At 33.7% G+C, this 13,233-nt stretch overlaps 2 protein-coding genes across 5 annotated transcripts in view; one reads left to right on the top strand and one right to left on the bottom strand.

The window, feature by feature from the left end:
• Nucleotides 1-517, bottom strand: part of LOC105499911 (killer cell lectin like receptor F2) — a 26,890-nt gene extending 26,373 nt beyond the window's left edge. For all 3 annotated transcript variants that reach the window (XM_011772777.2, XM_011772778.2, XM_071072236.1), the window contains exon 1: nt 254-517. The gene's annotated coding sequence lies outside the window, so the exon portion shown is untranslated. The remainder of the gene's footprint in view (nt 1-253) is intronic.
• LOC105499912 (C-type lectin domain family 2 member B) overlaps nt 1-13,233 on the top strand; it is a 15,640-nt gene extending 2,407 nt beyond the window's left edge. The window contains exons 2-6 of one of the 2 annotated variants that reach the window (XM_011772781.3): nt 3,228-3,313; nt 3,517-3,597; nt 8,774-8,937; nt 11,950-12,053; nt 13,031-13,233. In XM_011772781.3, the coding sequence (XP_011771083.1) occupies nt 3,235-3,313; nt 3,517-3,597; nt 8,774-8,937; nt 11,950-12,053; nt 13,031-13,139 (537 nt within the window). In that variant the 5' untranslated portion in view covers nt 3,228-3,234 and the 3' untranslated portion in view covers nt 13,140-13,233. The remainder of the gene's footprint in view (nt 1-3,227; nt 3,314-3,516; nt 3,598-8,773; nt 8,938-11,949; nt 12,054-13,030) is intronic. The other variant, XM_011772783.3, reaches the window with a different exon arrangement.

Here is a 13,233-nt window from a genome sequence, read left to right as displayed (position 1 = left end):
CTCATAACAAAAGCCACACTGGTTTGTTTTGTTTTGTTTTGTTTTTTGTTTTGTTTTTGCCACATTTAAAGTACAATCATCTTTTTTGAAGCTGGGGTCACCTGTACATAAGATCTACCATCTCTGTATACACCACCAAGTCCTTATACTCTAATACCTTGCCAACTTTGCAATTGAAAGGCCTCCTATTTTCCCCGCATCTGCAAATTGTCATTTCTCATATTGTCAGGATGTGCATTGCCCTTCTACTTACCTGTTAGCTCGGAGTTATTTCCTCTGTTTTAAATCCCTTCGCAATTCTCAGAAACATTACTTCAACAAGCTAGATTTTTTTAAATTGAAAAGGCCGTTGATTTAAGTAGCTTAGGGTTTTCTTTTCAATAGTCATTATGAAAGAAAGAATATCAAAATGGTCTGACTACCTCCTTCAAATAACGGATATGAAACTGACTCAAAAAATACTTCTACTTGCTGCAAATGTAAATAAACTTTACACTCTTAACACACACAAAATTATTAAAATATTTAAAAATGGTACAACTATAACACAAGAAAAAAAATAGCAAAAGTTACCTTTTATTTACTTCCTGTTGTAACTATATTTTCTAAAAACACAACACACATATGCTCTTTAATTAAAAAAAATAGAAGTGATACTAGTTAATGGATGAAGAGATATAGGATCAAATGGGGTAAGAAAATACAATTACATGGCACAAAGGTTTGATCAAGATTTTGAAATCATGATATCTCTATCTTTTTACATTATGCCAATTCACGGGGAGAAAAAGGGAATGACATACTGACATATTTACTTGATTCATGGCATGGAAAAGGGAGAAAGAACTTCCTGTCTTTTTGATACCTGAGGTTTAAAGAAAATTAATAAATAATTCCCGATATTAATAAGGTTATATATGAAAGATAAGAAACCTCACCAGAAAGAGCTTGGACTGACGTTCTGAACTGAGGTATGTACAATCCCAAAAAGGATGACCATCAGCCTGACATGACTATACAGTCATATATATACACACACACACATATATATACACATATAAATTATATAAATTTATATGTATATATAATATATACTATCTTATATATATAAATCATATATATACATATATATACACACATCTAAATTACTGCTATTAAAATGATGTTCATAAATTCAGATATATATGTATGTATAATATACATATGCTGTAATCTCAGCACTTTGGGAGGCTGAGGCAGGCGGATCACGAGGGCAGGAGATCGAGACCATCCTGGCTAACACAGTGAAACCCCGTCTCTACCAAAAATATAAAAAATTTGGTGGGCGCCTGTAATCCCAGCTACTCGGGAGGCTGAGGCAGGAGAATGAGGTGAACCCGCGGGGCGGAGCTTGCAGTGAGCCGAGATCGCGCCCCTGCACTCCAGCCTGGGCGACAGAGCGAGACTCCATCTCAAGAAAAAAAAAAAGAGATAACAACTTACATTACAAAGAAAAGAACAGCAACAAAGGACAAAAACACTTTTACTCCACCCTCACACATTTTTAATTTAGTTGTCCCAATTTACATATTTTTTTGCCTACCTCTTAACTGGTTTCTGTAGCTGTCATTGTTTTTGATAGATTTGTCTTCTGGTCTTCATACTAGAGATGTGAGAAGATTGTGTACCACAATTACAGTATTAGAGTATTCTGGGTTTGTCCATACATTTAATTTTATCAACTGTTTTCTATTCATGTGTTTTTTTACCTTTAGGCTGAAGAACTCCCTTTAACATTTCTTAATAGACATGTCTGGTGGTGGTGAATTGTCTCAGTATTTTGTTTGTCTGGGAAACACTGTCTCTTCTTCATATTTGAAGGTTAGCTTTGCAGGATACAGCGTTCTTAGATGGCAGAGGTTTTTGTTTTGTTTTGTTTTCTGTTTGTTTGTTTTTTAGCACTTAAAAAATGTCATCTCTGTTCCTCCTGGCCTGTGTGGTTTCCACTGGGACGTCTATTGTCAGATAAATTGGAGCTCCTTTAAATGTTATTTGCTTGTCTTCTGTTGCTGATTTTAGGATCCTCTCTTTTTCCTTGACCTTTGAGAGTTTGATTATTCTATGCCTAGAGATAGTCTTGTTAGAGTCGGAATCTGTTTAGTGTTCTCTGACCTTTATCTACCTGAATCTTTATCTCTTTCTCAAGCTTTGTAATGCTTTCTGCTATTATTTCTTTGAATAGGCTTTATACCCTTTGCTCTAGCTTAACTCTCTCTTGAACACCAACAATTCTTAGATGTGGTCTTTTGCATAATTTTCTATAACATGTAGGCATTCTTCATTCAGTTTTAATCATTTTTATTCTTTTTTTCTCCTTTCCTTTTGTATTTTCGAAAGCCCATCTTCATGCTCACTGATTATTTCTTCTTCTTGATCCATTCTCTTTTGAGAGCCTCTAGTAAAATTTTCAGTTCAGCAAATGTATGTTTCAGTTTCAATATCACTTTTTGATCTTCAAAAATTATTTCAATCCCTTTGTTAAATTTCTCTGATAAATCTGTGAATTGTTTTTTGTGTTATTTTAGAGACCAGTGAGTTTTCTTAAAATTACTATTTTCAATGCTTGGTACAAGTGCTCTCATATTGCCATTTCATTAAGGTCTGTCTCTGGTTCCAACTTTGTCCATTTGGGGATATCACAGTTCCCTGTTTGCTCTTGCTTCTTATGGATATTCATCTATGTCTTTGTGTTGAATGATTCCATATGGCTTGTTGTGGTTTATATTGAGTATGTTTGCTTAAATATTCTTTGTAATTTGCCTGTTGATTTTTTTGGAGAGGGGCTAGGTTTCTGCCTCCTTGTTAAGACTACATGGTGCCTTAACCCAGGTTTGCCTTGGTTCTAGTAAACAATTAGAGTGCCACCCATACCAAATGGGGGAGCTTCCAAAGGGGATATCCCAGTAGTGTGGGAAAACTGACTAGGAGTTCCAGCCCAAGGGACCTATGCAACGAATCTCCTATAGCATGATGCTCCTTGACGACCACTCTAAGTTGGCATCTCCTTTGGTCAAGTAACAGAGTTTCTGGTACTGGGGATGGTAGTCCTGCCTCCCCACTTTGTCTCTGCCTGTCCTCGTTCAGGCAGCCCTGATGCTTCCCAAATGTTAAGGCAGGGGCAAGTTTCCTGCCAGGGAATTCAAGCTGATGGGGAAGCTGGTTATCCATCTTGATCTCACTCTTTCCAGTATAGAAATGATGTTTCCATGCCCTTGGGTACCAGGAAGATTGCCGGGAGAGGCCTCATGGATGTGGAACTCTAATTCTATTATTGGTATGGAGTTTTTTGTTGATTTTTCACTTTTCTGTGGCTGCAGGAATTGTCTCCTCACATTTGAGTTCTGGGGCATTGCTGGTGATAATCACAGCACTAATGTTTTGTTGTTGTTTTCTGTGGGGGACATTAAAGCCAACTTACTTTTATGCCATCATTTTGGAGCCAGAAGTCTCCTAAATGTCTTTATTTTTATTTTTCAGGTATGATGACCAAACATAAAAAGTGTTTTATAGTTGGTGCTGCTTTAATAATAATAACTAATATTATTGCTGTATATGTAGGTAAGTTACATCCTTTATTTTATTTTTCATGACTTTCTATGTATGATCCTATTCTTTTCTGTCTCAGTCATGATCTTTTCTCAGTATCTCATTATCTTCCCATTATACATGATAACATTTATTTGGTACAAATGAATAAATTTTATTAATTACATGACCTATGTAAGGCATCAGAGATACCAAAATTATTGTAGTAAAATTATTCACCCTGATAATCTCACTTCTATTCAACACTTTCTTGCCTATGTTAATCACTATGTTGACTTCTATTGTTATAGGTTAGTTTCGTCTATTAAAAAATTTTATACAAATACAATCAAATGTAAATACATATAAAATACAATATGCAATTTGCATGTATCATAAATACAATCATGCAATTTGTATGTATCTTTGTATCTTTTTCCTTTTATTCAACATTATGCTTGTGTGATTTTTCAATGTCATAATAGGTAGCAGAAGTTCATTAACTCACTATTATAGAAAAAAGTTGAATTTTTTTTATGAAAAGACCCAGATAGTAAATATTTTATGCTTTTTTGGCCATACGGTCTCTGCTGCAGCTACTTAATTCTTCATAGAAACACAACCATAGAAAATGCATAGACATTGGCCATGACTGTGTGTCAATAAAATTGAACATGGAAATGTAAATATTATAAAATTTTATATGTCACAAAATAGTGTTCCTTTTTAATTATTTTGATTACTTTCTTTCTTTTTAAAATGTAAAAGTTATTTCTACCTGGTGGTTGTACAAAAACAGAAGGCATGCTGAGTTGGTCTCAGGCTGTATTAGCAGATGTTTAGTGTAGTGCATTCACTGCTATGTATCACTTTTGATGAACATTTGGATTGTGTTACATTTTGACTATTGCAAACTGGGTGGTTTGGAACAACTGTATAATTTTATATTTTTTGTCTTTTAATGAATACTGGAAATAACTTGAGATATACTTATAAGAATTATTAAGCACAGAATATGCATAGATTAACTTAAGTATATTTTACCAAAAATAGTAGATAATCTCAGCAGAAGTTGCCAATTGCTCCATGCCATGTCAATGCTTTATTGTTGGTTTTATCAATTTTTGCCATTCCAATGAGTGCATGTTGTTACTCAATTTTGGCTTTGACGTCTTTCTGATGATCAATACTGTTCAGTACCTTCATAACTGCTGTTTGTTTAGGTGTAATATTTTGTGACTGGAATGTTTCAATACTTTCCCTATATTGTAGTGAGTTAGCTGTCTTTTTCTTCTTGGTTCATAAGAGTTGTTCAATATTCTAGATGAGACTCTATAGGTATTGCAAATATCTTCTTTAACTATGAAGCTGAAGTTTACCCGCTGTATCATGTCTTTCAATCAACAGAGCTTCTGAATTTTAAAGTAGTGTAATTATGTTTTTCCCTATTGTCACTACATTTTTCATCCTATGAAATTCACTTTACTTCAAAGACATAAAAATATTTTTGTAGGGTTTCTATTTTCCTTTCACTTTCCAAAACATAATCCTCTTGAAATTTATTTTTATAAATATTAGAAGATAGATATTAGGATGCATTATTTCCCATTTAGTTAAACTTTCAACCTGAAACAGCTTATTAAAAAGACTATACTTTCCCTATTTAACTGCAATTGGTCTTTGTCATCAATCTAGCTGTGTAGGTGAAGGTCATTTTTGCTAAAATTTTATTATATTAACTTACTCTATTTTATCTATCTTTGTGTCTGTATCATTCTGTCTTAACACTGTCAGTTTATAATAACTCTTGATGTTTGGTTGTTTAAATGTTTGAAAGTTTTATTTTTATTCTTCAAGTTTACCTGGAGCATTTTAGATCCTTTAAGCTGCCATATAAATTATCTATAATTTTGATTGAGATTGCATTAAACCATAGTCGGTTTTCATGGAGCCATTATCTTAATATTGAGCCATACATTTAAAATATTAATTTGGTGTTCCATAATTTCTGCCAGCAATTTTTATAGCTTTCATAATAGATTTCACACACATCCTTTAAATTTATTTTTTAAAGACTCGATGCTCTATAATGCAATTGTAAGTAACATAGAAGTATTTTCATTAACCTTATTTTCCTATTTAGTCTGTTGCTGGCCTATAAAAATTATTGCTATATATTTAATATATACCTATATAAGCCTCACATAGCAAATTTGCTATAGTTAACTATTCATTTTCATAAATTGTCTTCAGTTTCTTTTGTGGGTTCTATGTAAAAATTTACATTATCTGAAAATAATAATTGTTTTACCTATTCTGTTGGAAACTTTATGCCTTTTTTATTCGTTGTATTCTCTTATTTTACAGGTTATAACTTCAAGTACAAGGTTGAGTGTAAGTAGTGACAGCTTACATGTTTGTCTCATTCTTAAATCAATAAAGAGGTTTTTAATATTTCCCAATTAAGTAGTAGCATTTGCAGATATTCTTAATTAGATTAAAGGTGTTGTATTTACTTCCCTTTAATTTAATTTAAAATGTCAAATGCTTTATCTTGATCTATTGAGATACTTTCTTTTCTCTGCTAATATGTAGAACTATACAGATTTTGTAATATTAAGATAATCTTCAATTTCTGTGATAGATTCAACTTGATCATAACCTATTAACCTTTTAACAGTCTTCAATTAAACTGAATAGTATTTTGTTTAAGATGTATGCACATACATCTTATGTCTTCATAAGAGATCGACCTATAATTTCTCTTTCTTTCAATACTATTGTCGGGTATTGATGTGATTGTGATGGCTTCTAAAATTTGATTGGAAAGTATTCCCTCCTATCCTATTTTCTGAAAGAGTGTGTATAATGTTGCTGTTATGCCTTTCCTAAATGATTAGAAGTATTTCTAACTGAAGCCATCTGGACAGGGAGATTTCTTTTTGTGAAATTTTTTAAAATTAAAGATGCAATTTTTAACTAGATATAGTATTATTTAGAAGTACTGCTTTTATCTTGTCAGTTGTGTTAAATTGTGTTCTTCTAGAAATTTCTCTACTTTTTCATTCTTTGTGTTGCTAATTTGTGTTTTTATCTCTCACTTTTACATTTTTTAAAATCAGTTTTCCTAGTGATCAACCTTGTTTTAGAGTATTCAACAAAAGTCATCTTATGACTTTAAACTTTTCTTCTATTTGGCATTAATTTTTTATTCAATTGATTTCTGTTCTTTTTGTTTTTTAAATTGTGTCTTTCTACTTTGGTTTTAATTTATCAGTATTATTAACTTTGTAAGGTAAGATAATTACCTTTTCAAAAAGTCTTTCATCATTTCTAAAACATAATCTGAAGCCAATGAATTTTCCTGTAAGCTTTAAGGGAGTTGCTGTGTCCCACAAGTTTAGTTGAATCCCAGAAGTTTGGATGCTACTGTGTTTTGAGATCATTGAAGATACACAGGATTTTGATGTAGAAGATTATGGTCACAGCAAAATTTGTATATCTAACATATAACAGGTTGAAAAAATTTCATGTCTTGTCATGTTAGGTCAAATGACAGTAGTTTAGGATTTATTAGGACATTTATATTCCTTTCAACTTCAACTTCAGTGATATATCTTCCTGGAGGCACCAGAATTATTCTACATGTAAAGGTCATCCTTACCATTTCTGGGTAAATGAAATATAATGAAATCATAGCATGATCTAAGGGTAACGCAAACACTAATTTATATTAGTATATGAGAGAGATATATACACATATGTGTATATGTATATATATATATACCCTTATATGTACACATACCTATATACATATATATACACACGGTGTATGTATATAAAATTTTATCTTCTATAGACTCTTGGCACCAGATGACTATAGGTGATAATTTAATTATTTTGCCACTGTGCTCCACTGCCATCAGCATTCTATTTATAACTGGTAGTTGGATCGATGCCTTTAAAGTGAATTATGTTTAAAAAGTAACACCATATCTCATCCTCAAGGTTCTGTTTCCTTAGAATTATGTTTGGTACCCAAAACTGATTCAGTCTGGGTGTGTTCCAAAATACAAACACATATTATGAGAATAAGGCTTTACTATAGAAATTAGGGATAATGTGAATGTGGGAACATCTAGAAGTGATGCATGGCTGAAGGCTGGGGCTGTGCTACAAGCTGGATGAGAAATGGTCACTAAGAATATTGGCATAACACACTAACACATTTGGAGGAACGTCTAAGAAGCTAAGATATCTAGCTGCCAAGACTGCAACAGGGCAACACATGGAAAGACCTGTGAAGTTCCTATGCTCATGGTCTCCAGGAATTATACCTTCTGCTTTACTTTCACCTTCCAAATCCCCTGTGAGTTCCATTCATTGGATAACCCAAAGCATTACAGTGATGGTGATTCTTAGCTGACAACGAGCGGTCCAACTTATTTTGTATTTTGCTTTATTATTTTTGTTGCTTCTTTGTAGATTAAATCATGTATTTAGATTCATTGGTGACTAATACAAATTATTACTTGGATTACTCTTAGTTAATGCTTGGACTTCCTTTTATTTCATTTACCCAGAAATGGTGAGGGTAAGTTACACAAGTAGAATAATTCTGGTGGCTCCTGGAAGACCTGTATATCACTGAAGTTGAAGTTGAAAGAAATATAAATGCCCTGATAAATCTTAAACTACTGTCATTTGACCTGACATGACAAAGATATAAATTTTTTTCCAACCTATCATATAATAGATACACAAATTTTGTAGTGACCATAATCTTTTACATCAAAAACCTGTGTGCAGTGATCTCAAAACATATTTTCAGTAGCTTATTATTCTATATGGCCCGTAAGATATGTATTTGTCGGCCGGGCGCGGTGGCTCAAGCCTGTAATCCCAGCACTTTGGGAGGCCGAGGCGGGCGGATCACAAGGTCAGGAGATCGAGACCACAGTGAAACCCCGTCTCTACTAAAAATACAAAAAATTAGCCGGGCGCAGTGGCGGGCGCCTGTAGTCCCAGCTACTCAGGAGGCTGAGGCAGGAGAATGGCGGGAACCCGGGAGGCGGAGCTTGCAGTGAGCCGAGATCGCGCCACTGCACTCCAGCCTGGGCAACAGCGTGAGACTCCGTCTCAAAAAAAAAAAAAAAAAAAAAAAAAAAAAAAAAAAAAAAAAAAAGATATGTATTTGTCTCTTTTCCAGTTAAACTAACTCAAGATTCTCAGAGTTTTTGCCCATATGGTTGGATTGGTTTCCAAAACAAATGCTATTATTTTTCTAAAGAAGAAGGAGACTGGAATTCAAGTAAATACAACTGTTCCACTCAACATGCTGACCTAACTATAATTGACAACACAGAAGAAATGGTAAGTAATTTAATATACATTCTTTGTGAATTTTCTTGAGTCAGAACATTAGAAATATTCAAATACCATCATAGTCTTGAAGTCTTTTCACTCATGCCTATCTATGCAGAATATTGAAGGTGTTCAGAATATGCCATGTGACACAAAGGTGAAATACCTAGTGATGCTTTGTTTGAAGAATGTAAGACTAACATCAAGTAGTAGACTTAATATCTATCTTTATATTTTAAAGAGTGTACACAGAAGAGCTTGATAATGTTTGACAACGTTTTAAGAGCCAGTACTCCCCCAAGAAAGGAGAATTGTCAGAGAAAGGAGGGGATTCTCCATTCTACCTCCTGAGAGAAACTTTCCTCTGACTTCTCCATTTTGTTTTGCTGTCTGTCTCTGAGGTCCCATGGCAGCTCCCATTAGAACACTCTCTACCAGTAATGCAATAGAGAGGAAAATCAAAATTTCTGCCTAGACCAGAGTATAAGTTTTCAGTGAGCAGATACCATGTCTTCTCTGAAATTTTATCCTTAGCATTATTGTGCAAAGCAGGTACAAATGAAAAGTCTAACGGATCCTTGTTGAATAAATTTTGATTTACATGACAAAATCTCTATGAGTAAAGAGGCTCTCCAAGAACTTTAACAAGGGATTGAAAAACTGCACCTCTGCATTCGTGAAATTTGTTCTTTCCCCTAGTCATTTATATTGTAAACATACATGTTTACTTACCTTTGTTTGGTCTCTTTAAGAATGAAAAGAAAATATAAGAGGTAATATGACTTGATTAAAAATATTTTTTTGCAAATAATATGCTATTGAGAAGTGTTTCAATGAAAAGCAGAATAGCGCAACAGTCGACATTGTTAAAAGACAATTGTGGTGAACCCTCTGTGGTGAAGAAAGTTTATTTATGCAATCTGCCTGAAGATTGGTTCAAATTTAAATGCATGTGAATCAGGCAGAGCCAATTTATAGGTCAGTGAAAGGAAACAAAACTATTTTGCAAGAAACAAAAGGTAATAAAATGTTGAAAGCTAGATGAATTAGGAGTAGATATTGCAAATCAAGAATTAAGGTGCAAGCTTAACATCATAGGAAGGGCTTCTGTAGTCAATAATGTCACTGCTGAATTTTGCAGGAGTATTGAGAAATACTGTGACTGTTCCTTACAGTTCCTCTTGGTGGAAAGAAAGCTAAACTAGCAGTGAGATGGAAAAATAATGAGTGTTAATAAAATGAAAGATGAAGAAATGTAAAGACAATCAATATTAAAGTAAATATATCCACTGTAGGAATATTGTCTGCAAAGATTGACTAAATAAATAGTGAGGATCATGGAATGTGAAGACAAGAAGTATATAAAAATAATTGGTTTTGAACTTAAAAGAAATCTTCAAATCTATCAAGGAAGAATGCTTGTACTGTCTGGATGAAGAAAAAACACTGATCATAACATATCCTGATATATTTTGAAGATCATGGATGACCATATGTACTACATACACTGGCAAAATTTAAGTGACAAACAGAATGAAGTAAAGCTGTCTGTGGAGTGGAGAAGAAATTTGCATAAGAATTTTAATAGATGATTTAAAATAGTTTAATTTAAATGTGAACTTTAATTACAAAATAATATGAGATAAAGTTTGTCTTACAAAATATTTTTATATCTATTTCCACCTATTTAGAATTATTGCACTTCTAACAAGGGGCTAAAACGGGGCAAGCTTTTATTGAGCAAATAAATGTTAACATTTTTCATAGAGCAGGACTAGGAAACACATCTCCCAGTTCTCTGTCACCAAGACCAGTCAAGCTCTCGCCTGAAGCCTTTCCTGAAGTTCTTTCCTGAAGTTCTTTCCTGAGTCTAGACTATGAATTACCCTCTTCTCCTTGGCCATCTGCATTTACACGTAATATTCTACTCTTGCCTTAGAGCACATCCTGTGTCAAAGTTTCTCTTAAAAACTCATATGTTTTTTTCTGTAAGTTCCAATTCCACATTGTATTTATCACACTCATAGCTTCTCCGTATCTAGTAGAATATTTTCTAACATTATGTTTACGTTACTTTCCTGTAAATGAAGGCCTTTGAATGTAGGACGGCGTTTTTATTAATCTGTTTATTTGTAAAGCCAAAACTTAGCCCAACTAATTTTTTTTCTAGTTTACACAATGCTGTGAAGATAGTGTATTAAAATGTCAAAAGTTACAGGTGTAACTTTTGTAAAGTTGGGGTAGATAGGATTTGACCATAGCGTTGTGATCTGGCCTAACTCCTTTATATTTATCTTAAATTGAAAAGTAGAGTGATGCAGTGTGAAGCTTATAGTATCCAAGCTGTTTAGTAGCAGAGTAGCCTCCAGGACTTTAATATAACTCTATGATTAAAGAAAAAGGTCGAGGGTTAAGCAAGGGCGAGGTAAGTTAAACAATGCATCAGCAGGAGAAATGTCAGGAAAAAAGCATTGTATTTATTTCTGAATTACGTATTTGGAAATTTAAATGTTTAGCAGAAAAATAAAATTTGATAATTAGGTTCTAAAGAAACTAGATATATGAGGATGTGTATGTGTGTGTATTTACATGTGTAGTTTGGGGAGATAAACTGAAGTAAAACATAACACTAAAATGAAGCTACTACTATTTACTGGGAAGTGGACAAATAGTATAATAAATATCTGGTAATTGGAAACGCCGTGCAAGAGCTCAATTTCAAACTTGGCTTTCTAGGAGCTTACAGTTTGAAAACTGTGAAGGAATAGATTTTCAAATTGAACATTTATCAATTTGGAATCATATCTAAAGAAAATGTGTCTAACATACTTGTTTCACAAAGAAAACTGAAGGTCATAGGAAAAATAAAGTACTTTCTAAAAACTCCATGGCTATTTTCTAGTGAAGCCAGGAGTTGAATAATTGTTGCCTTGCACTTCACAACCTACAGAACAAGAGGTACACAGTAGGTCGTCGTAAAAATTGGCGTGTATGGTTTTGAAATTAACTTTGTCTCTAAAGAATTTTCTTAGGCGATACAAATGCAGTTCTGATCACTGGATTGGTCTGAAGATGGCAAAAAATCGAACAGGACAATGGGTAGATGGAGCTATATTTACCAAATCGTGAGTTTATTTTTTTCCGGGATCACTTAAATTTAGATAGTGCAGCCTTCTCTAGGACTTATGCTTTAGCTAAAATTCTCCAGAGCCCAAGATTTTTGCACATGTTAGAAAGATGGAGGGGAGATTGAATATATATTGAGATTCATTCAAGGAGGCAACCATGAAGGTTGGAAATTAAGATATAAGGGAACAGATCTCCTAGTTGGCTATTTTGGAAATAAAGACCTGAGATTGATACACACAACTCCCCCCACCCCAATTGAAACTTTCATCTGATAATAAACTATCTTGTCCAATTATATGACTCTTCTTTAAACTTTTTGTTGCCTATTTTCTGATGTCTTTTACAGTTCAATTTCAATTTGATGTTCATTTTAATCTGATTTTATTTGCAATTTCGCTATTATGCAATTTGTCATGGGCTTCATATCTTTAGCATTATAATTTGGAAAATGTGTGTACACATCCCAAATGGTGACTCTAAGTCACTTAGCCACTTGGTTTATGTTAGAGTTTCTCAATAGAAACACTACTGATATTTTGTACTGAATACTTCTCTGTCGTGGAAAGGGGGCACTTTTCTTTGTGTGTTGTAGGGCATTGGCAGCATCCCTGGATATACTGTCCACTCTGCTTGACTTCTGCCTCTGCTTGTGACAATAAAAAACATCTCCAAATATTGTCAAGTGTCCCTTGGTTTGGAACCAAAATCACCCCTAATTGAAAACCATCGGTTTATGTGAACTGGTAGCTCCACTGATTACATGTAACCAACCTAATGCCAGTTCAACATGTACAAATTCTTGGAAAAGAAACTCTTTTGATCCAAATTAGTATAGGTATTTCAACACTAGCAAGAGAGAACTGTGTGACAGCATACCTTTCAGCACTTTAGATAAGTAGAATTTTTGTTTAAAGGTGTCGGTGGGCAAGGAAGAAATCACATGACTCCATAATGGTTAACCCCTTTGTTGCAGGTTTGGCATGAGAGGGAGTGAAGGATGTGCCTACCTCAGTGATGATGGTGCAGCAACAGCTAGATGTTACACAGAAAGGAAATGGATTTGCAGGAAAAAAATACACTAAGTTAATGTCTCTGATAATGTGAAGAACAGAAAATAACATTATTAAGTGTAAACCAAACAAAGCATTTTTTTAATTAAACAAAGGTGAAGTTTTG

This window comes from Macaca nemestrina, chromosome 10, assembly GCF_043159975.1.
Source record: "Macaca nemestrina isolate mMacNem1 chromosome 10, mMacNem.hap1, whole genome shotgun sequence".
NCBI lineage: Eukaryota > Metazoa > Chordata > Mammalia > Primates > Cercopithecidae > Macaca > Macaca nemestrina.
Note: the sequence above shows the minus strand (reverse complement) of the source record. Positions and strands in the feature narration are given on the sequence as shown.